Genomic DNA, 25,440 nt, shown 5'->3' with positions numbered 1-25,440 from the left:
CATAGGCTTTTTTGAGTTTGGGCAAGGACACAGGGGCCCCATGATCCCCTATTGCCCAGGGGCCCCATGAGTTGTCAGTCCGCCCCTGTATATGACATTCTTGTTTGAGGATTTAGATACTTTTTATTTTGTTCAGCACATTTTTGTGGACTTTGAGCCTGGAAGGTTTTGTAACAATTTGTTATCACGCCGCCGCACATTTTATGTAATCATTCTGGAATAGTGTGCAGCACTTCCACTTTCGATATGAACAAGGAGATGTTATTATTCTGGATACAATCCAAAGTCAGTGTAATGATATCACACATAGAAGACGGAGCTGGGAGAGGACGGCAGCAATTCCTGTCGGAGGGTCAGAAACATTTTATACTTATCGGTGAAAAAACAGAAAATACTGGAAACCTAACCAGAGGAAGAGCGATACACATCCAAGTAAGGGCGGGGTCACTAATACTTCTATGGAGGAGCGATTCTCGTCTTCTATAGTCTTCATCCCGTTTTATACTGGATCTATGCTACAGAGATAGAAGATGATGGAAACCTTTCTAACTTCTTCTCTTTTCCCACCTCTCTCTTTCCCTCCTTCTCCCCTCCTCCTTTCCTCTCTCCCCTCTCGTCTTCTCCCCCCCTCCTTTCCTCTCTCCCCATTCTCCCTCTCGTCTTCCCCCCTCCTTTTTCTCCCCCCTCTCCCCCCCCTTCCCCCCCCCTCCTTTTTCTCCCCCCTCTGTTTTTCCTCCCCCCTCCTCTCCTTTTTTCTCCCCCCTCTCTCTTCCCCTCTCTCTCCTTTTCTCCCTCCCCCTCTTCCCCCCTCTCCTTTTTAACACCCCTCCTTCTTTTATCCTCCCTTTCTCTATCTCCTTCTCCCCTCCTCCTTTCCTCTCTCCCCTCTCGTCTTCTCCCCCCCTCCTTTCCTCTCTCCCCATTCTCCCTCTCGTCTTCCCCCCTCCTTTTTCTCCCCCCCCCCTCCTTTTTCTCCCCCCTCTGTTTTTCCTCCCCCCCCCTCCTCTCCTTTTTTCTCCCCCCTCTCTCTTCCCCTCTCTCTCTTTTTCTCCCTCCCCCTCTTCCCCCCTCTCCTTTTTTACACCCCTCCTTCTTTTATCCCCCCTCTCTCTATCTCCTTCTCCCCTCCTCCTTTCCTCTCTCCCTTTTCTCTCCCTCTCTATCTCCTTCTTTTTCTCTCCTTCCCCCATCTCTTCCTCATACCCTCTCTCCCCTTTTTTTGCCCCCCCCCCTTCCACTCTCTCTGTCTCTTCTTCTTCCTCCTGTCCTCTTCCCCCTCCCTTCTCTACCTCTCTTTTTTTTCTATCCCCCTCCCTTCTCTCTCCTCCTCTTTTTCTATTCCCTCCATCTACTGTCTTCATCCTGATGTTATATTGGATTTATGTTGGAGAGATATAAGAAGTTAACTTTCATTCTTCCTGCTTCTTCTCTCTCCCCACCTCTCTCTTTCTCTCCTTCTCCGCTCCTCCTTTCCTCTCTCCCCTCTCGTCTTTTTTTTTGCTCCCCTTCTCCTTTCCTCTGTACCCCCACTCTCTCCTCTCCACCCTCTCTTTTTTTCTCACCCCCCTCCTTTTTCTCCCCCCTCTCATTTTTTTTCTCACCCCTCTCCTTTTTTCCCTCCCCCTCTCCCCCCCCCCTCTCATTTTTGTCTCCTCCTCCTTTTCTCCCCCCTCTCTCTATCACCTTCTCCGCTCCTCCTTTCCTCTCTCTCCCTTTCTCTCTCTTCCCCCCCACTATCTTCTTCTTTTACTCTCCTTCCCCCATCTCTTCCTCATTCCCTCTTTCCCCTTTCTCCTCCTTTTTCTCCCCCCCCCCCCAATCTCTTCTTCTTCCTCCTGTCCTCTTCCCCCTCCCATCTTTACCTCTCTTTTTTTCTATCCCCTTCACCTTTTTCTTTTTTTCTCTGTCCTTCCCTCTCATGCTCCTTTTTTTACCCTCTTCCTGCACCCCCCCCCAGGGCTGCTGATAGAGATCACGGGGCCCCGTACACACTACCTGATAGGGCCCCTCCAAGACAATATCAGTGATATTTTGCTAAAAATACATGAAATCCATTCTTAGCGGACACATTATACCTCACACAATTCCTGCTAAATCTAAAAGATACATCAGTATTGAGGTAATAAACAAAGCTCTCTGTGGAGGAGGTCTGGGGCTCATTCACATGGGCGCTGTGGCCTGTACAGTGTGAATCAGTGGTTTGTTTATGTGGCTGGAGCCACCGGGAACTGTATGAACACAGCCGCAGGTCCTAATTTGACAGGCCTGTGGATGCAGGTGTACGGCCCCGAACACAGTGTGCATCTGGGGCCACTCACCCACATCTTCACACTTGTCAAATAGGACCTGTGGCTGTGTTCATACAGCCGCTGCATCTCTTCAGAATGACAGGCAGCTCCAGTCTGACGCCCTCCTTCACATAGCCAGAGTACCTATGGGATGGAGTGCTTCATTATATTTTTTTAACAATTTTTTTGAACAGCCCTGTCAGGTAGGAGGCAGGGGCAGACTGACCATTTGGAAACGCGGGCACTGCCCGAGGGCCCAGGGTCAGTAGGGGGCCCCATAAGATGCCCCTGGTACCTTTTCATAGGCTTTTTTGAGTTTGGGGAAGGACACATGGGCCCCATGATCCCCTATTGCCCATGTACACTGCAGCTGATAAACTCACGTTTAGGAGCTGTTCAGCGCTTTTTTCAGCAGCCCCTGAACTCTCCCTAATGTCCTCCTATGTGTCCGTGTACACATCTTCGTTTACAGTCCTTTACAGGCAGTTGAGTTTACAGTCGTTTTTTGAACGAAACAAACTTGCATTCAGACGTCGATTTTATCAGCGTTTCAAATGCAAAACGCTTGTAAACGCGTCTAAACGCATCTAAACAGGAAATAACATTTAGAAGTGTTTGCATTTTAATTTTTTCTGTCCAGAGCCTTTTTTCATCATGAAAAATGCATGCAAAGAGTTTTCAAGGTGCTCAGATGGACAAAACACTGAACACAGGATGTTCCTACCAAGCTCATCACACATTGTAATGACCAATTCACACCTCAGACCTTTCCCACCTTGGAAACAAAAGATATGTTAATGACCATTCACACCTCAGACCTCTCCCACCCTTGGAAACAAAAGATATGTTAATTACCAATTCACACCTCAGACCTCTCCCACCCTTGGGAACAAAAGATATGTTAATGACCATTCACACTTTAGACCTTTCCCACCCTTGGAAACAAAAGATATGTTAATAACCATTCACACCTCAGACCTCTCCCACGCTTGGAAAGAAACGATATGTTAATGACCATTCACACCTCAGACCTTTCCCACCCTTGGAAAGAAAAGATATGTTAATGACCATTCACACCTCAGACCTCTCCCACCCTTGGAAAGAAAAGATATGTTAATGACCAATTCGCACCTCAGACCTTTCCCACCTTTAGAAACAAAAGATATGTGAATGACCATTCACACCTCAGACCTCTCCCACCCTTGGAAAGAAAAGATATGTTAATGACCATTCACACCTCAGACCTCTCCCACCCTTGGAAAGAAAAGATATGTTAAAGACCATTCACACCTCAGACCTTTCCCACCCTTGGAAAGAAAAGATATGTTAATGACCATTCACACCTTAGACCTCTCCCACTTTTGGAAACAAAAGATATGTTAATGCTCTTTCACACCTCAAATTCCTCATGAAGACCCCCTGCCAGGTGACCTTAATGACTCCTCCACCAGACACCTTTCCCACCCTTGGAATCAAAAGAAATGTTAATGAGCAACTCACACCTAATTATCTCAACACATACTGCTGTCTCTGCTTCTACTGTGTGTATTTTTCTGAAACAGTCTGAAATAGTTAATAATTTAACACTTTTCAGTGCATTCTGAGCATTTGGGAGGTTCTCCTGTGCTTATCTTTAAACAACGCTTCTAAACGCACGCATTATGCAAACACGGCTAAACAGATGTTTTTTAACCTACGTTTTCCAGCAGTCAGTTTCCATCGTTGAGAAACGTCCCGTGTACATGGGGCCTAGGCTGCACTGGGACAAGATAAAAGGCATCTGTGGAATGGTGTAACAGTAAATTCATCATATCATGGGAATGCAGCTGAGGGGCTGTGCCTGGGACACAGAGCACCGGAGGAGAGAGCAGATAAGAAGATACAGGCTGGGCAGTTGGAGCATGGGTATGAGGGGGACAGGGACAATGAGATGGGATGAGAAGTGCAGGAAGGAAGGACTGAGGCACAATCAATGAGACTGAGAAGGTGAATGATCGGAGCGTGACTGCAAAGATAGGAGGAAGCAGGACTGCTATTACGATGCTTCAGTTATGAATGAACATAGTGTGTGATCAGTTCCAATCACTCGTTGTGTTCACTCAGGAAAGAAAGGGACTGGTAAATGTGACATATTTACCGGGCCCTTCCCCCACTCTCCATTCTGAAGAATCCTACTGTGTGCATGTAGCTGCCGGTTGAAAGCAAAGGAGGGAAACTGGCAGCACTGCAGGGGGTGGGGGCACACAGGGGGGCCTTGGCAGCAGAGGAAAATGTATGGCGCACAGGGAGGGTGATGAGTGCAGCGGGAGGGGCAATTACTGGAACTTTTCCCCTGTATGACTATCTCTGCAGCAGGAAGAGCCATCCAGGTGATCAGTTCCAGTAATTTGTGCTGATCACCCTCCCTGCCCACATCCAATTATCCCAGCTACCTGGGCCCCCTTGCTGGACTGGGCCCTGAACATAAGGACTGGTGGTACCCCCTTATCCACAACCCTGGGAGGAAGGAGTGTGAGCCGGGCAAAAATCTGGAACTGTGGGAGGTTGGGGGGGGGGGGCTTAGTGGGCAAGAAAGTTACAGAGGTAACCGTCTGACCACAGCTAACATTAGAGCCAGTGCTGCGGGGGTGACGAGGGGGGTCTTGTGCCTGTGTCTCTCCCACCCTCCAGCCAGCGGGCAGACAGTGCATTGTTCTGTAATTCCCCCCTCACCAATCCCCCTTCTCTCTAGGTCTCACTGTGTTCTGGGGCCCCCTACAGGAGGCCCAGTGGTACCCCACTATCGGTGATCTTGTCCCCCCCATCCACTCTCTTTATCTCCTTTTCTTTCTCCCTTCCTCTTTTCCTCTTCCCCCTCCCCTCTTTACCTCTCTTTTTTTCATCCCCTCCCTCTCTCTCTCCTCCCCCTTTTTTCTCTCTCCCTCCCTCTCATACTTTTTTTTCTCTCTTCTTCCTCACTCTCATATCCTCTCTTTCCCCATCCACTCAGTCTCTCTACCCCCATCCCACCCCTCACCCTCTCTCCCTTCTTTCTCTCTCTTCTCCTTTTTTCCCCTACCTGATCTGTCTCCATGCCCCCATCCTTCTCCTCCCTCTTCTGCCACCCACCCCCTCTGTCTTTCTCTCTCCCTCTATTCCCTCTATCTCCTCCCATCTCCTCCCCCTCTCTTCCCCACCACATCCCTTCATCTCCTCGGTCTCTACCCTTTCTCTCTCCCCTCTCCTTCCATCTATTTTCACCCACATAACCCTTCAAATTGTTATATCTCTCACATGGTAATCTAGGCAGGTGGACATTGAAGTGTTGTGTGGGTATGTGTGGGGGGGGGGGGGCAGGCTTCAGAATGCAGCATAATTTTCCCCAGGTAGTAACTGAGGTATTTAGGACCCCTGAATCCTGTGTGAGTGCTGTGGTGGTCATATATGGGCCCGATTCCACCATAGGAGAATCTGTTCTGGTGTCTGCTGGAGGAAGTAATGTGGTCGGCAAAATGAAAGCTACACACCTTCCTGTTATGTGACTAGCAGACATTAGTGCTCATTAATCTTCTGTCAAACTAACAACAAGGATAACTGAAGAGTTTTGTCATAACCAGACGTCTTTCGGGGCCCCAATCCTGGTTATGACGAAATGCGTAGGGCGGAGCCTCCATTCTGACGTCTTTGCGTAAGATCGCCATTTTGGTCTACCTTTGCGGATTGATGCTTTTTATCTTCTGTGCTTGTAAGTGCATTTTTGTTTGTTCAATAAACCGGTTGTATTTAATGCACTATGAGAGGCACCTCTTTATTTTACAAGAGCAAACACTGACCCAAACATCAGGACGGCTTGATGAACCTCAGGCGGTGCATTTGGTTCCATATAAGATATATGAGTCTGGATGAGAATATATATATACTCAGCGTGTTATAACCCCTGTAGTAAAGGGGTCTAAGGATGTGGTAAGCCTCCGATTTGATATTATGGTGGTGGATATTCACGTTGGTGGTTATGCTGGAATGAAGATTTTTCACTACTTATCACAGGAACCAGGGGATAGGTTTACACCTTTAAGGACTGCTTGTGATTTGTTTTCTATCTTTGTTTATTTTTGAGCACTATTTTGTTTATGTAGTATTGAATGTACACCAATAGTATCTATTGTATGTTATTGATTGTTTACACTTAGCGCAACACAAATTTGTATTTGATCTGTATGGTAGAGTGGCCAGAAAGAAGCCACTCCTCATTAAAAGGCAAATGGCAGCCCACCTGGAGTTTGCCAAAAGGCACCTGAGGGACTCTCAGACCATGAGAAACAAAACTCTCTGGTCTGATGAAACAAAGATTGAACTCTTTGGCCTGAATGCCAAGCAGGGGCGGACTGACCATTTGGAAACTCGGGCACTGCCCAAGGGCCCGGGGTCAGTAGGGGGCCCCATGAGATGTTTCCTGGTACCTTTTTCATAGGCTTTTTTGAGTTTGGGCAAGGACACAGGGGCCCCATGATCCCCTGATGCCCGGGGGCTTCATAAGTTGTCAGTCCGCCTCTGATGCCAAACGTCATGTCTGGAGCAAACCAGGCACCGCTCACCACCTGACCAATACCATCCCTACAGTGAAGCATGGTGGTGGCAGCATCATGCTGTGGGGATGTTTTTCAGCGGCAGGAAGTGGGAGACTAGTCAGGATCAAAGGAAAGATGAATGCAGCAATGTACAGAGACATCCTTGATGAAAACTTGTTCCAGAGCATTCTAAACCTTAGACTGAGCAACAGTTCATCTTTCAACAGGACAACGACCCTAAGCACACAGCCCACATAACAAAGAAGTGACTACGGGCCAACTTTGTGAATGTCCTGGAGTGGCCCAGCCAGAGCCCAGACTTGAACCTAATTGAACATCTCTGGAGAGATCTGAAAATGGCTGTGCACCGACGCTCCCCATCCAACCTGGTAGCTTGAGAAGTACGGCAAAGAAGAATGTGAAAAATCGCCCAAAAATAGGTGTGCCAAGCTTGTAGCATCATACTCTAAACGACTAGGCTGGGAACATGTTTTTTTTTTTTTTCATTTTTTATTTTTAATAAATTGCAAAGATTTCAAGATGAACTTCTTTCACATTGTCATTATGGATTATTATTTGTAGAATGTTGAGGGATAAAAATGAATCCATCTTGGAATAAGGCTGTAACATAACAAAATTTGGCAAAAGTTGAGCACTGTGAAAACTTTCTGGATGCTCTGTATACAGCCCCAGCATAGTCGGCAATGTATAGAGAACAAATGAATAGTTGGCCACAATCTCTGCTTTCCAAGAACTTAAGAGTTCATCCACCACAAATATTAGGGCCATTTTGAGAGCAGAAGTGAATTACCATGAATTGTGGGGGGAAGCAGCTAGAAACACCTATAAACAGAAGCAGAACAAGTTAAGAAACTCCTATAAACCGAAGCATACACTATTTGGCCAACAGTTTAAGGACCCCTGGCCATTGCATCTATATGTTTATGTTGGTCATCACACTCCAGATCCATGGCCATTAATATGGAGTGCGGCACCATCACCACCACCTTTATTTCTAATAAATTCTCCACTTGTCTGGAAAGGCTTTCCACAATGTCTACAATTTTGGCATTTATCGGTTGTTGTTTTTTTGCCTACTCATGTCTTTATGGTGCTGGCTTTGTACACAGGAGCACAGTTATGCTGGAACAGAAAAGGGCCTTCACTAAACTAATACCACAAGGTTGGAAGAGCACAATTGTCTACAATGGCTTTGTATGTTTGATCAATAGCAGTCCTCTTCTTTGGAAACACCTGAATCATTTGTAAGGGGTGCCAGATACGTTTTATAGTAGGAATGAAGGTTAGTTCTCCAGATACTTTGGACCAAAATGGTAATTCTTGTTGGGAAATTAAGAAGAACCCTGGATTTTAAAGCTCCATAATTAACCAGTAAACCACCATGCTACCCATCAATGTCATTACTTGTTCTTAATTTTGTTTATCATTTTTATAACTTCCTTCATGTGATCACACATATTCCAGTGATGCCGATCATATTCTGATGGAAACTTTGCTTTTATATTTCATTTTAGAGACTCGTCTTCTGGTGAAAATGGTTCCTAAAAAGCTTTTTGTAGGGATATTCTCCCGAGAGCACCAGAAGCTGTTCCAGTGGCTGGTCCATTTTCTTCACACCATTTCTGTAGTGAAAGACGTCCGCCGTGTCGTCATCACCAACAACTTCTTTGAGTTTCAGCGAGAGGTGTTCAAATATAGCTTTGCCATCCTCTACCACTCCAAGACAAGAGGAAGACTCAACATCACAGATGTCACTGACTCTCTGTACGACCGGGAGCTCAAATATCTCAATGAAAATTTGGGTGAGCACTAGTCCAATTATAGATACAATAACGTAGCAACAATGTACCACCTATAAACACTTTTTTCTCTATAACTATGACATTGTATTCCTATTGACAGCAGGTTGGTTCACTACGGATAGCATTAGCAGCACATTAGGTGGATCTGTGCATGTAGATGTTAGCCATAAATTACTAATTTATCTAGATAAATGCATATGCACTTTGTGAACCAGTACAGGGGTCTTTTGCAATGGCATACTTAGTATATTTGACAGCTGGGAGTGGATAATTATTTAGCACCTCCTGCATGCAACAAAATTATTTTTAGCTATACGAATCAGAATTAAATAAACAATAGTGGTTACCAGCTGTTGGAGAAATGCTCTCCTACAATGATGTTTGGTGGGAAATGAACCCCTTCACATTAGTGGTCAGTGGAGAAGGACCTCTTACATTGGTGGTCAGTGGAGAAGGATTTCTTACATTGTTGATCTATGGGGGAAAGGTACACTTACACTGGTAATCAGTGGAGGAAGGGCACCCTGCATTGGTAGGCAGTGAGGTAAAGACCTACTTGCATGGATAGTCATAGTAGAAGTGCTATCTTACAATGGTTATCACTATGAGAAGTGTCCCCTTATGTTTGTGGTCAGCAGAAGACAGGCCTCCTTACATTGGTGGTCAGTGGGGAAGAACCCTCTTACATTTGTGGTCAGTGGAGAACAGCTTCATTAAAATTTTTGTAGGAGACCATGCTGGTCAATAGTGTAAAGACCCCCTACATTGGTGATCAGTGGTAGAACTGTCCCCTTACATTGGCCAATGGTGGATTAATGTCCCTTTGCATTGGTAGTAGAAACATAGAAAAATATATGGCAGAAAATAAAGACAGAGTGGTCCATCAAGTCTGTTTTTTTTTAAGTCTGTGGTGTAATGCTCTCTTACATTGGTGATCAGTGGTGTAGTGCCCTTTTTCTTTAGTGGTCAGTGGAGAAGGGCCACTTATATTGGTGTTCAGTGGAGAAACACTTCTTACATTGGTGGACAGTGGTATAATGTCCCTTTACATTGGTAGTCTGTGATATAATGCTGTTTTACATTGGTGATCAGTGGTGTTGTGCCCTTTTCCTTTTGTGGTCAGTGGAGAAGGGTCCCTTACATTGGTGATTATTGAAGAAGTGCTTCTTACATTGTGATCAGTGGAGAAGGGTTCCTTACATTGGTGATCAGTGGAGAAGGGCTTCTTACTTTGGTGATCAGTGGAGAAGGGTTCCTTACATTGATGAACGGTGGAGAAGGGCTTCTTACTTTTGTGGTCAATGGAGAAGGGCCTCTTAAATTGGTGGTCAGTGGAGAAGAGCCCTTTACATTGGTGATCAGTGGAGAACGGCCCCTTACATTGGTGATCAGTGGAGAAGGGTCCTTTACATTGGTGTTTAGTGGAGAAGAGCTCCTTACATTCGTGGTCAGTGAAGAAGGGCCCCTTACATTGGTAATCAGTGGAGAAGGGCCTCTTACATTGGTGATCAACGGAGAAGGGCCCCTTACATTAGTGATCAGTGGATAAGAGCTCCTTACATTGGTGAACAGTGAAGAGCCCCTTAAATTGTTGATCAGTGGAGAAGGGCCCCTTACCATGGTGATCAGTTTAGAAGGGCCTCCGTACATAAGTGGTCAGTGGCATAGGGCCCCCTCACATTAGTGTAGTGCCCTCTTACAATGGCGAACAGTGTATAGTGCCCCCTTACAGTACATTGATGTTCAATGAAGAAGGACTCTTTTGCTTTAATAGTCATCGGAGGAAGGTCCATTTTGCATTGATATTCAGTGGAGGAAAGGTCCTCTTACATTGGTGGTCTGTGAGGCAAGGCTTCCCTTACATTTTTGCTCAGTGGGACTAGTACCTCTTACATTGATGGTAAGTGGAAAAGAGTCCTCTTAGTTTGGTGGCCAGTAGGAAGAAGTCAAACAAGTAAAAAATATAATATGTTGTTTACAAACCTCAGAGAGGGGCACAGACTCTACAGCAGCCTTTCTGAACCATTTCAATACAGAAGAACCCTTGAAATAACATTTTGGTTTCAGGGAACTCCTGCTTAAAATTACTATATCTACGACTCATGATACATTAGTGTGATGGTCATTGGGAAGAATTTTCCTCATATTTGTGGTTATTGGGAAGGATTAAGATCACTGGTGTCAATGAGAACTTATCTGAGAGGCAGAAATTGTTAATTGATCAAAGAACCCCTATAACTTCTGGAGGAACCCTTGGGTTGTATGGAACTCTGGTTGAGAAACCCTGCTCTACAGCATAATTTCAATTTCCTGAGTGATGTCAGTGACAGAAATATTCAGAAACTTTCAGACAGAAGATCAATTAACCCAAGGATGCTTTCTCAAGAACAGTGCAGTGCACACCCCGGTGCACTGGCTGTACCCATGTACAAACACACCCACCACTCCTTGGTATGCTTCTAGTCCTTTGGATATTTTACCAATGTACTATCTAGAGAAATTTATGGGACATGCACATTTCAAAAGGTGGCTGGTCATTAGAGAAGTGCCCCTTTTCATATGTGGCCAGGGGAAGAAGGGCCCCCTTCCATTGAAGATCAGTGGAGAAGGACCCTTCTACATTTTTGGTTGGTGGAGAATGGCTCACCTATACTGGGGGTCAGTGGTCATTGTTAGTTAGAGAAGTGCCCATTCTAATAATCACATGGTGGTCATAATCCTAATGCTGAGTTGGCAAGTCTTCTGTTGGCATACATTTACCCTGTATTCACTCACTAGTAAATCTGAACAGTAAATGCATGTAGGATTCATAACCTGTACCTTTGCAGTACCCTGAATTCCTCCTGAAATATAGAGCATGTCCTTTGCTTAGGAACTCCAATTCTGTTGCCTCATAGCTCTATATCTGCAGTGAGAGAGCATTTTAGGCCCCTGCTGCCTTATAGTACCACTTTTGGAGTGAGGTTTGGTGATGTCACTACCATGCTGTTCATTATCCTTGCTGGAGAAGAAGCTGTAACGGAGGAACTGCAGTGTAAGGATCTCCCTGCTTCAAAGCCTGCTGTTCTCTGGAGATTTGGTGATGTCACTACCATGCTGTTCGCTGTTCTCCTTGCTAGAGAGGAAGCTGTACACAAGGACCTGCAGTGTAAGGATCTCCCTGCTTCAAAGCCTGTTATTCTCTGGAGATTTGATGATGTCACTACCATGCTGTTCGCTGTTCTCCTTGCTAGAGAGGAAGCTGTACACAAGGACCTGCAGTGTAAGGATCTCCCTGCTTCAAAGCCTGTTATTCTCTGGAGATTTGGTGATGTCACTACCATGCTGTTCGCTGTTCTCCTTGCTAGAGAGGAAGCTGTACACAAGGACCTGCAGTGTAAGGATCTCCCTGCTTCAAAGCCTGGTATTCTCTGGAGATTTGATGATGTCACTACCATGCTGTTCGCTGTTCTCCTTGCTAGAGAGGAAGCTGTACACAAGGACCTGCAGTGTAAGGATCTCCCTGCTTCAAAGCCTGTTATTCTCTGGAGATTTGGTGATGTCACTACCATGCTGTTCGCTGTTCTCCTTGCTAGAGAGGAAGCTGTACACAAGGACCTGCAGTGTAAGGATCTCCCTGCTTCAAAGCCTGGTATTCTCTGGAGATTTGATGATGTCACTACCATGCTGTTCGCTGTTCTCCTTGCTAGAGAGGAAGCTGTACACAAGGACCTGCAGTGCATGGATCGCCCTGCTTCTTTTGCACATCTTCTGGTACTTTTAGAATATTACTCACCAGCTATCAGACCACCATGTGGGTTGGGCTCACCAGTGCCCAAGACTGCAGTCATGTGAAAGTCTAACATTAAGGCAGTTCCCCGACTTAGAGATGAGCTGTAACACTGTGTGCCATAGTAAAAGCACAGAGGTCCTCTGGAAGTACTGTCCCCTTTCACTACACACTGTAACTTGATGCAGATTGCATTAGGAGGGGCGTCCTAATATAATGTTTACCTTAAAGTAAAGGTGTTTATACTCTGATCGAATATGAGATCCGAGGATATTATATTATGTGAGGATTGGTCATGTTGTTTGTATATCTGGATTTATTGAGCAGGTAAGAAGAGAGTCCTGGTTGTGATTGATGATCTGGAGGACAGCAGTGATTATGTGAAGAAGGAAATCCTCCGTAGTCAGCAAAGCATAAAAAACCTGGCTGAGGAACTCTTTATATTCAGCACAACAGAAAGGGCTCACCTTGAAGGTATGATGGTCAGCGGATATCAGAGCCAATCTGACTTCAAGAACAAGTTGGATCATATGAAAGCAATTATTGAAGGTAAGAAAGACACTCACTCTATAGAGCTATTTGTCCTGTGAAACTGCATGTACATTTGTTCTGATTGAATAGTGGCAACACTGAATGTTAATAGGCTATATTCTCTCCAGGGCAAATGCTATTCATTCATAAGAAAAGAATGTTTTAGGAAAATAGCATATTATGCCCACTAGATGGAGCTGATGATCATAAGAAGTAAGTAGTTACTATGATCGCCATCTAGTGGGCATAATGTGCTATTTTCCTGATTCACTCTTCTTTATAAATGAATAAAACGTGACCTGGATGGAAAATAGCCTAATAACGTGATTCTACCCCACTTGCACAGTTTCACAGGATGAATAGCTCACCATTTTTTTTGAAAACACCTCATAGAGTTTGGGAACAATAATATGCATCCATCCATAATGTCTTCAGCCATTATTCCACAGAACAGGTATGCAGCACAAAGGTCTAGAAGAAATGATATCTAAAATTCAAAGAAAAAGAAAAGGAAAATCAGCACTTTTCACATTATCACGGGACAATGAAGGTCATTTGGGTCACCTAGTGAAGTGATTTAATGCCATGTGAAGTCACTTATTTTAATCACAAAAGTCAACTTAAAAATCATTCCTAAAGCAACCTGTGGCTTTGATTCCCCCGTCAACACTGTCAGAGATGATGGAAGAATTCCTCTCTTGGAGCTATTGTATTCTCCAGGCGGGGGAAGAGGGGGGGCCTGGGGAACCGTCCCTGCCAAGAGAACACAGTGATTACTGAATAATCACTTCTGAAAAATGTGACATACTGTTTGTACCCAATTCATACAACAATCAAATTGGGTACAGTTAGCCTGCCCAGGATACAAAATGCGAGAGAGGGGAAAAATGAGAGAAAGAAAGAAAGAAAGAGAGAAAGAAAGAAAGAAAGAGAGAAAGAAAGAAAGAAAGAGAGAAAGAAAGAAAGAGAGAAAGAAAGAAAGAAAGAAAGAAAGAGAGAAAGAAAGAAAGAAAGAAAGAGAGAAAGAAAGAGAGAAAGAAAGAAAGAAAGAGAGAAAGAGAGAAAGAAAGAAAGAAAGAGAGAAAGAGAGAAAGAGAAGAGAGAAAGAAAGAAAGAAAGAAAGAAAGAAAGAGAGAAAGAGAGAAAGAAAGAAAGAGAGAAAGAGAGAAAGAGAGAAAGAGAGAAAGAGAAAGAAAGAGAGAAAGAGAAAGAAAGAAAGAAAGAAAGAAAGAAAGAAAAAGAGAGAGAGGGAGAAAGAAAGAAAGAAAGAAAGAAAGAAAGAAAAAGAGAGAGAGGGAGAAAGAAAGAAAGAAAGAAAGAAAAAGAGAGAGAGGGAGAAAGAAAGAAAGAAAAAGAGAGAGAGGGAGAAAGAAAGAAAAAGAGAGAGAGGGAGAAAGAAAGCAAGAAAGAAAGAGAAAGAAAGAAAGAAAAAGAGAGAGAGAGGGACAGGAAGGGAGAGAGGTATTGTAGGATTGTTCCCCTCATCTGGCAGTCATAGAAGGATCCTTTCCTCCAGCCGCAGCCTCTCCTTACACTCCTGTCCTAGGGGCTGTGCTGTCCCGGATGTCTGGCTCCTTGGTGAGCTCGCTGCAAGCAGACCCAGAGGGAGGTGCGGTGGGGCTGGAGCATGGGGCTGCCTGTCCCGTCTCCCTCCCTCCTGTCTCCTGCAAAACCACTGCACACAGCAGGTAAGTATAGACATGTTTCTTTTTTTACAAAAAAAAAATTAACCAAAAATGAATTAGTATTACTTTAACTGTTTCAGACAAAATTCTGCTTCTCTATGACTTAAAAAACAAAGTATCCACAACCAGCATCCTAGTGGGAATATATAATTATCTCAGGCACAGGCACTGCTGAAGCTCACAACAAAGACATAGCTTACACTTGTCTTCCACCCCTCATTCCAAGCTGCAAAGGCAGCCGTATGGGGGAATACACATGATGTGGCTGTAATGCTTTGCAATGTAGCTACATAGTTACATAATTAGTTACATAGTTAGTCTGGCTGAAAAAAAGACAAAAGTCCATCCAGTTCAACAAAAAAAAAAGTTATAATCCTACATCCACAGCTGATCCAGAGGAAGTAAAAAACCCAGAAAAGCACGATCCAAGTTGCTCCTGCAGGGGAAACATTTTCTTCCTGATCCCCTGAGAGGCGATCGGATATTCCCGGGATCCACTTTAACTATCAATGTAAAGTAAATGAGCATGGCTGGGTAGAGGGAGTGTCAACCAGACCAACAGGCAGTGCATCGGCATGGTATCCTGCAAATCCCTCCAATTAGGAACTAAAGGATGCAAACTGACCACGCCAGAATGGACCTACTTCTGTGCTTAGCGTGGTCAGAATGAAAACGTAAAGAAGGGGCACTGGCAAAATCACCAGGTAACTCAGAACCAATGAAGATCCCACTGATGACAGGCTACATCTACCAAAAACACACACATATGAGTTCTGGGGGTAACGTGTGCTTTACAATGGTCATGGCGTGATCACTTGTGGTATATGGAACTTCACAGGTTCAACTTCCACTTCAAGCACTACATAGGAACTTCGAGCACTCATAGTTTATAGGGATGCAAATGTACTGGAAAGATGGAAAGATATCCAACACGTTTCAGGTCAATGTATCGTCTTCATCACGGCTTATAAATCTGGACAACGGAACATTAAAAACTAGGGATCAGTTGTCACAATGTTGCAGTTTGTAGTCAAGCTTTACAATCAGAAGATGTTCAGTCCCGATTACCGGATATGTGTGTGAATGGCTGACAGTAAAACACCGGAGAACCCGTCACACGCAGGTATGACCATCGGTATCTTTCAAATCACCGGACCGCTTTACTGCTGAACTGGCCTGGCCTTTTTGCTGTTTGTGTTTCCCCAACATAGGCGTGTGTGCAGGTTTCATTTCGTTTAGTAAGTGCTAGAATGTGTGTTCCAAATCGAAATGTGGACAAAATATTAATTATTCGAAGATTCTAAATTTCTGAATTAAAATATTATGAATTTAAACAAATCCAAAATAACAAAACAAACTTTTGTCCAAAATTTGAGTAGAATTGAATTGAACAGGAATCAAATTCAAATTAAATCGGATTTGAAAATGAAATCAATTTTGAAAACAAGAATAGAATAAACTAGAATATAAAATAAAGGAATAGAAAAGAAAATAGAACAGAATGAAATAGAACTGAAAATAAAGGAGTAGAATAGAGTAGAAAATAATAGAAAAAAAATGGAATAAAACAGAACAGAAAAGAGTAGAATAAAATAGAATACAAAATAAGGGAACAGAATAGAAAATAATAGACTAGAATGGCACCAATGAATAGAATAAACTTTAATTTTAACAGAATAGATTATAATAAAATAGAAAAGAATAGAATAGGAAAGAATAAAAACCAAAAGAATAGATAGTAAAAAATAATAGATTAGAATATAATAAAACAGAAAGAATATAACCGTCTTCTGAAATTCGAATTTCAAGTAGAATAAACTTGAATCCAATATATTAGAATAGAATAAAAAACAAAAAGAATAGAAAATAACAGAATAGAAAAGAATAGAATAGAAAATAAAAAAAAAAATAGAAAAATAGAATAAAATAGAAAGAATGTAAGCATTTTCTGAAATTCTAATTTTGAATAGAACAAATTTGAATTTGCATGCCGATTCGATGCTGTTCGGCAGAACGGAATTCGATTTGAACTGAATTATAAAATGATTAAAGAAAACAAAATTAAATTAATTAAAAAAACAAGTTAAATGAATTTAACAAATTTAACAAAATACAATTATTTGCATAACGAATCGAAACAAAACACATTTTTCGTTCTGCACATGCCTAGTAACTGCAGGGGGTGTAGGCAAAGCACGGGAAGAGTGCAATCACTTTGGCATCCGCCACTCTCCATGAACAAGCTGAAAGTACTGGCATGCTCTCCATTGGCACCTCCAATTGAACTGCATAGCAAGAGTGCACAATTAGGGTGACAACGCTGTCACTGCATACAGGCCACAGGCAGGCAGCGTTGTCACCCACATCATGGAAGAGGCTGAGGCTCTATTTTTAAGATTTTTTTCCCAACAGCTTGAATTTTACCAGCAGAATCTTATATCATTGTCACCTCTCCATCTTTTACAGGCAAGAGAGACATTCATCAAGGATTCCATGAAGAACCCAGTCAGGTTAGCTGGGTAAGTGCTATTCATTCAAACTTCTAATGGTAGATGTAAAATATTGCATGCAAGTATTTTGTATTTTCATATCCAGCCAGCAGTTGGAGCCCTTGGCTCCTTTTCACAAATCTACCAGCCTAATCCTTAGCTCCTCATTTGAAAAACAAATCCGTGGTTTACAGAGCTCAATATCTCAAACTGAAAGTTGCACACACCTTCTGACTGAATGCATTGGCTCCGCCCCTCCCAGCAGACTGTGTGGTGAGTCAATTAGAGACTGACAGTCTGAAAGTAAACAGTTCCTGCTGCGCTCTCTTCATGGAAATTCCCTGTTGATCTGAGAATTCACTGTCAGAGGGAAATCCTGTATTGAATTTTAGAATGTAAAACAGAGATTTTATAAACAGTAAAAAAAAGAGATATAAAACGTAAATTTTTTTAAAAAAGGAGAAAAAATGAACTCTTATCATAATAGTTTACTTTTAAATTTCATCTAAACCCAAGAACAAAAATATAATACATTACAGCTTACCAGTCATTAGATGTGTCAGCTGCATTCCTTTTCTTTTTTTTTCCAGGCTTTTTTTGTTTTTTCTTCTTCAGCTACTAACCTCCCAATCCCCGTTAAAGGGAGGTCAACAGATATGTCCATTGTTTACCTATGTGACTACCAATACTTGGGCAAGGTTCTCTGAAACGGAAGGCAAGGATGCCAAGGTCTCCCTCCCTCCCTGCAGGGTCAAAGGAGTGTATTACTCTTCTGTCTTTGCCTTGGCCCAGCCCTGGTGGCAGTTATGGGCCCCTCCAGCCTGAAAAGAACCACCACATGTAAAGACTGATAATCACCAATATATTGCATTTTTGTTTGAAGGTTTGGACACACTTTAAGAAGCAGATTGTGTCTGGCATGTAAATGTGCTGTATATGGAGTATCAAGTGTGATGTATGAGATCCAGGAGGCATGTGGTGGACATGTAACACGCATGGAGGGGCTTTTGTATTCAGCTCGCCACCACATCCTGAGGAACTAGATGAAAGTGGGGCAGGTGGGCCAGACTGACAGGGCAAACCGAAGATTGATGGAAGCGGGTAAATTTGTGTGACTGAGAATTAGAAGACTCACAAAGAGATGTGTTATGGGTGGAAATGATTATAAAGATGATTTTCCCTTGTTCCTGGGTCATGTGACCAATAAGTCTCCCTTCCATTTATTCCATACAGCCCCGGGCAGCAATAAATGTTGGGTCAGAACCAAGACCAGGAGCTCAAAGATCAAGACAACAATGCCCTCCAGTAAGAATACAAGTTCTTTTTCTTTATGTTCTCCATGTGTTCTGCATATTTGGGACATGGCCGTATGAAGAATCAGTATATCCAAACTTTCATCAGTCTGCAATTTGAGGCTCCAAGGTGGAGAACACCTGACCTGCACATTGACAAGAGTCAGCAATTTGTGTTCCCAGAAACTCAGCAAACTTTCTTCCAGAATCTCACCTGGTTTTGTTCTGTACATATTAATGTAGACCCTGCCCCTTTAACTGTGTCATCATTCTTAGTATCGTAAGGTAACATTGCAAAGGGCTCATCAGTTAAGATCTGAACCCCTCATTAAAAATCATTAATCCAACAGAGGCAGAGGGAGAAGACATCTCTATATGCACCGGTCAACCATCGCAAGTGAAGGGATGGACGCTGCTCAACCGACCCCAGGAGTCCAATGTTGAGAAATGGCCCATTCTGGCCACGCCCTCTGACACATTTTGCCCCAGCCACCAGGGCTTGGTCACAGAGGTAGCTACCTCTAGACTACCTCTGTGTACAAGCCCTGGGGGGCATGGCCAGAACAGCGGCTGAGACCATTCCTCAACATTTGACTCCTGGGTTTGGTTGAGCAGCGTCCATCCCTTCACTTGCAATGGTTGATCAGTGCAGATAAAGATGTCTTCTCCCTCTGCCTCTGCTGGGCTAATGATTTTTAATGAGGAGTGCAGATCCTAACTGATGAGCCCTTTGCAATGTTACCTTTTACGATACTAAGAATGAGGACACAGTTAAAGTGGCAGGGTCTACATTAATATGTGCAGAACAAAACCAGATGAGGTTCTGGAATAAAGTGCTGAATTTGTGGGAAACCCAATTGCTGACTCTTGTGTATGTTCAGGTCAGGTAATTTCACCCCACCCCACTGGGGCTTGGTCACAAAGGTATCTTCCTCTAGACTACCTCTGTGACCAAGTCCTGGTGGGCAGGGCAAAATGCATCAGAAGGCATGGCCATAATGGTGGCTGATGGCATTCCTCAACATTGGATTCCTGGGGTGGGTTGAGCAGAGTCCATCCCTTCACTTGTATTGGCTGACACTGGAATTGCTCGGACTCATGCTCTCCTCTTCTCACTTGTCAGTGGGGTGATCCTTTTACTTCCATCTATAGCTTGGAGCGGCGCCATAAAGTATACTTTTCACTGATCAACCATACCATTAAGACCACCCACTATAACATGACCACCCACCTAATATTGAGTAGGTCCTCCTTTTGCCATCAAAACAGCCCGGACCCATCGAGACATGGACTCCACTAGACCAATCAGGGCACCAAACCCTCAGTAGCAGATCCTTTATGTCCTATAATTTGTGAGGTGGGGCCTCCATAGATCAGACTTGTTTTTCCAGCACATCCCACAGATGTTCGATTGGATTGAAATCTGGAGCATTTGGTGGCCAAGTTAACACTCCAAACTTATTGTTGTGTTCCTCAAACCATTCTTAAATTCATTAGACCAGATCACCTACTTCCACTGCTTCGTGGTCCAGTTCTGATGCTCATGTGCTCATTGTAAGTGCTTCTAGCTGTGGACACGGGTCAGAATGGGCACCCTGACCGGTCTGTGGCTACAAAGCCCCATAGATCAGACTTGTTTTTCCAGCACATCCCACAGATGCTCAATTGGATTAAAATCTGGAGAATTGTGTGGCCAAGTCAACACTCCAAACTCATTGTTGGGTTCCTCAAACCATTCTTGAATTCATCAGACCAGGCCACCTTCTTCCACTGCTCCGTGTTCCAGTTCTGATGCTCATGTGCTCATTGTAAGTGCTTTTGGCTGTGGACACGGGTCAGAATGGGCACCCTGACTGGTCTGTGGCTACACAGCCCCATACACAACAAACAGCGATGCTCTGTGTGTTCTGACACCTTTCTATTGGAAACATCAATAACTTTTTCAACAAATTGAACTACAGTAGCGGAATACATGGACCAGCCTTTGCTCCCTTCATGCATCAATGCGCCTTGGCTGCCCATGACCTTGTCAACAGTTTCCTTCCTTGGACCACTTTTGGTTGGTCCTGACCATGGCAGACTGGGAACGTTTCACAAGAGGTGCAGTTTTGGAGTTGACCCAGTTATCTACCCATTACAATTTGGCCCTCAAACTTGCTCAAAATCTTACACTTGCCCATATTTTCTATTATTAACACATCAACTTCAGGGACAACATGTTCACTTGCTGCCTAATATATAATATATTTTCAGGTGACATTTTCATGAGATAATCAGTGTTTTCCACTTTACCTGTCAGTGGTCATAATGGTATGGCTGATCAGGGTGGACTGTAGGGATCTCTGTTGATTCCAAAGGAAGAACAATTCAAAGCTGTTATTCACTTGTCAGGAATCTGACTGAGAACATTACAGAAACACCCCAGAAAATGTTCAAAATTACATTAAAGTTCAACTAAAGGCAGCATGGTTCTCTTTAATGAATCACATTCCACATATCAATAATTATCATCTCCCATAAGTGCAATCACTCATCCGTCATCCATGCCTCCATCTCTATATCTGGATAGTGATCATCCCCCCACAGGGAACCACATTTCCTATGATTTTCATGATTTCAAGACAGTAGATGGGTGGGGAATAGGTGTGTCCAATGAGGATGGAGCAGGTAGCAAGTAGGTGTTGGCGGGTAGGACTGCAGGCCAATTGGGAATGAAGCAATGCAAAGTGTGGCTACATGGCAATTTGGACAGAGAGGAACCTGAGTTGTCACCAGGGTTGGATCTAGCCTATCTGATCTGGGGGTGCAGTAAAAACGTCAAGGGGTATAATATCAATGATGTGACAGAGATGCTGGGGACCAGTATTCCCTGTTCACACGGCATGCTTCTATTCCATGAGCGTCAACCCAGGTAGTGCAGAGGTGATGCAGGAGTGAACAGGGAACACTAGTATGTATTAGACTGTCATTAGATTAGGATAATTAACACCTTCCTGCCCGGCCTAAAGCAGATTGACAGCTGAGCAGGACACTCCTCCTTCTGAGTGGATGTCATATGACATCTTGTCAGAAGGTGCCGCGGGGCCACACAGCGGTACGATCTGTCACGGGCTGTGTTCATGGGACACAGCCGATGAAAGATCACTACAACGGCCCACCGCCAGTGTCATGTGACTGCTGTGACCAATCACAGCAGATCACATAACAATTGTATACAATGGATTGCTTCCTTTCATGCCACCCAGTGTATACAATTGTGTTGTTAGCTGTGATTGGTCACAGCGGTCACATGGTAAAGGTAGGGCCAATCACAACACATCTGTACCATGAGATGAGCTTTGGCCAATCACAGCTAATCACAACAAAAGACTGAATTAATCAGCTGCGTTCAGTAAAAATGGCTGCTAATATTAATAAAATACATCGGTATAAGCAATCATAGTGTAAAAAAATCCTGATCACTTGCCAAGAGCAGTGCAATGTTACTATGGTAACATTGTATTGCTCTGGTCACAGTGTGTTGAAAAAATAAAGAAAAAATGGCATAAAGAAAAAATGTGTGCCCCCTTACATCAACTTTCTGTATCAGAGTGCCCCCTTACATCAACTTTCTGTATCAGAGTGCCCCCTTGCATCAACTTTCTGTATCAGAGTGCCCCCTTACATCAACTTTCTGTATCAGAGTGCCCCCTTACATCAACTTTCTGCATCAGAGTGCCCCCTTGCATCAACTTTCTGCATCAGCGTGCCCCCTTACATCAACTTTCTGCATCAGCGTGCCCCCTTACATCAACTTTCTGCATCAGCGTGCCCCTTTACATCAACTTTCTGCATCAGAGTGCCCCCTTACATCAACGTTTTGCATCAGCGTGCCCCCTTACATCAACTTTCTGCATCAGCGTGCCCCCTTACATCAACTTTCTGCATCAGCGTGCCCCCTTACATCAACTTTCTGCATCAGCGTGCCCCCTTACATCAACTTTCTGCATCAGCGTGCCCCCTTACATCAACTTTCTGCATCAGCGTGCCCCTTTACATCAACTTTCTGTATCAGAGTGCCCCCTTACATCAACTTTCTGTATCAGAGTGCCCCCTTGCATCAACTTTCTGCATCAGCGTGCCCCCTTACATCAACTTTCTGCATCAGCGTGCCCCCTTACATCAACTTTCTGCATCAGCGTGCCCCTTTACATCAACTTTCTGCATCAGCGTGCCCCCTTACATCAACTTTCTGCATCAGATTCCCCCCTTACATCAACTTTCTGCATCAGATTCCCCACTTACATCAACTGTCTGCATCAGTGTGCCCCCGTGCATCAACTTTCTGCATCAGATTCCCCCCTTACATCAACTTTCTGCATCAGATTCCCCCCTTACATCAACTGTCTGCATCACAGTACCCTCTTGCATAAAGTGTGCCCTTACATCAAGTGTCTCTATCAGAGTGTCCCCTTACATCAACTGTCCCCATCAGATTGTCTCATGGATCAGCGAATGCACTCAGAAATCTGGGGGGGGCACAACTAAAGTCTGGGGGGCACATCCCACCCCAGCAGCCCCTAAATCCGGTTCTGGTTGTCACCTGATCAGAGGACGTGGACCTGTAAACATTCAGCTAGGGGGATTCCAGGTAAATGTATCACAGTGCTTGCCACGTAATGAACACTGAACGGAGACATTTTTAGATCTATCAAAGTTTTACTGTGTCCAGGATTTCCGTTTTTGACCAAGAAATTGTCTGAAATGAGTACAATGGGGAATAGCATGATATATGGCTACACATGGAAAGGTGGAAAAGGGCAAAGCTACACCTTAGATTTCTCTTTGGTCCTGATTGTGATTTTCTTTTCCTTTCAGAAATATGTCATCATTATCCTTTTCATTATTGTTATTGCAATCCTGATGATTGTTCTACCACTAACCGTGAACCGCTGAAAATTGGACCCCGCCCTCTGAAGAACAGCTACTCCTATACAAAGACCAATGAGAAAAGGAACTTCATCGGGCATTTCTCCCATGATAATCATTTGGTGCGTTGGATGAAGTGAATGGATGAGCGGTGTTCATTATCAGAGGGGAACAAGCCTTTATCCATGACAGTACTAAAAGAATAAATGAACATGGACTCCTCTAAGAGTACCAGGAAATCCACATATGTAGTGGAATCGATGTACAATGACCATCTTAGGATGTGGATGACGAACAATGGGGTCTATTTATACAAACATTCACTGTGAGAATATCTCAGCATTCACGCACCCGTCCCAAATAATTCCTGTAATTTGTTTTATTATAGGCATGAAATTTAACCACTTCCATACAGGGCACTTTTACCCCCTTCCTGCCCTGGCCAATTTTCAGTTACCATAGTAACATTGTACTACTTTGGGGAAGTGACCAGCATTTTTTTTTACATAATTTACCTATAGCAAAGAAATACTTTGCTATAAGCAAGCATTTACCTGAATGAAATAGATTCATTCAGAGTTTTTTTTCTGTGCTTAGCTGTGATTTGGCCACGGCTAATCACATGACACAGCTGGGCTGTGATTGGCCCAGCTTGTGCAAGTGATCACTGTGACCATTCACAGCTAGACACACTTGTATACAATGGATGGGATGAAAGGAAGCCATCCATTGTATACAACTGTCATGTGACCTGCTGTGATTGGTCACAGCAGGTCCCACGGTACTGGAAACGGGGCAGGTACACAGATCTACAGGGGCGGACTGGCAACTCATGGGGCCCCCGCGCAATAGGGGATTATGGGGCCCGTGTCCTTGCCCAAACTCAAAAAAGCCTATGAAAAAGGTACCAGGGGCATCTCATGGGGCCCCCTACTGACCCCGGGCCCTCGGGCAGTGCCCGAGTTTCCAAAAGGTCAGTCCACCCCTTCAGATCTATCATCGGCCGTGTCCGAAGTGACAGATCGCGGGCATGCGCACTCCGGAAAGGACTCCATATGGCATCCACGTGGAGGGACGAGCTGTTCGCCCGGCCGCCATCTGGCTATAGGCCGGGCAGCAACCGGTTAATTTTCAATTCTTTCCTATAATTATTAGCTCCATCTTGTAGCCATGATGTGGTAGGTTCCTAATTGCAGGATCTTAAGGGAATATTGCATTATGGCCACTAGATGGAGCTGATGATCATAGGAAACAAAAAGAGAAAATGGCATTTCACACATAATATACACATTACAGGGATTATTTGCCATTTGCACAGGGAATTTCTTCTAAATAGACCTCAAGGTTTATCACGTCCACTGAGCTCTGACAAAAGCACATCCAATCTGAAGAGGACCAGCACTGAGGCAATTGTTGTACTGTGCCATGTATTGTCCCCCCTATTGTACAGCGCTGAGCAAACCCTTTGGCGCTATATAAACTCGATGTAATAATAATAATAATAATATAATAATAATAATTAGCCAAAAATATTGTTTGAGACATGTGTTTTAAAAATTGCGGGCATTTGCAGAACAGAAACTCATCCATTTTAATAGGAGGCACATTTAGAGGCAGAAAATCAGCTTTTTTGAACTATAAATATATATTTTTTGTAGAAATACTTTACGAAAATTGTATGGATTAGCTATAAAGAAGCTCGTCCATTTTTATGGGAGTAGTCCTATTTCAGCATTAAAAAGACAATTGAAATTGTATTTTTTAGGACACCATATGTAGTAAGTATGGACTCACTTAATAAAATGTAATCTTTTTCCATGGGAGACAATTTGGGAGGCAGCCATGAGTATTAAATTAAACTGTATTGTTCACAAAAGCTTTTTGTTAAAGGAAATTGAATTATTTGCTGAACTGAATCACATTCTGTAGGATGTGATGGGGGTTTGAAGGCAGGAAGTAGGCATATTTCACCAAGACATTTTAAGTGAAACCTAATTTTACAAACACGTTGTCTAAGTATTGTACATACAGTATTTGAGGCCCAGAATCTCATCCTATATAATAGGAAGCAATTTGGGAGGGAGAGAGATGTCAGGCAGAAATATAAA

General features: G+C 43.7%; 1 protein-coding gene across 1 annotated transcript; it reads left to right on the top strand.

Annotated features, from left to right (window-relative positions):
* The first annotated feature begins 228 nt into the window (after positions 1-228).
* On the top strand, positions 229-25,208 carry LOC149437888 (uncharacterized). The gene is made up of 6 exons (XM_089660538.1): positions 229-432; positions 8,371-8,658; positions 12,755-12,976; positions 17,110-17,162; positions 18,366-18,437; positions 23,282-25,208. The coding sequence occupies exons 2-6, from the start codon at positions 8,391-8,393 to the stop codon at positions 23,357-23,359; spliced, it is 693 nt and encodes a 230-aa protein (XP_089516664.1). The 5' UTR covers positions 229-432; positions 8,371-8,390; the 3' UTR covers positions 23,360-25,208.
* Positions 25,209-25,440: the final 232 nt, after the last annotated feature.

Source organism: Staurois parvus, unplaced genomic scaffold (assembly GCF_062004578.1).
Source record: "Staurois parvus isolate SC_StPar_1 unplaced genomic scaffold, SC_StPar_1.0 ptg001252l, whole genome shotgun sequence".
NCBI classification, from domain to species: Eukaryota; Metazoa; Chordata; class Amphibia; order Anura; family Ranidae; genus Staurois; species Staurois parvus.
The sequence above is the reverse complement of the archived record's forward strand: the minus strand, read 5'-3'. Positions and strand labels throughout refer to the sequence as shown.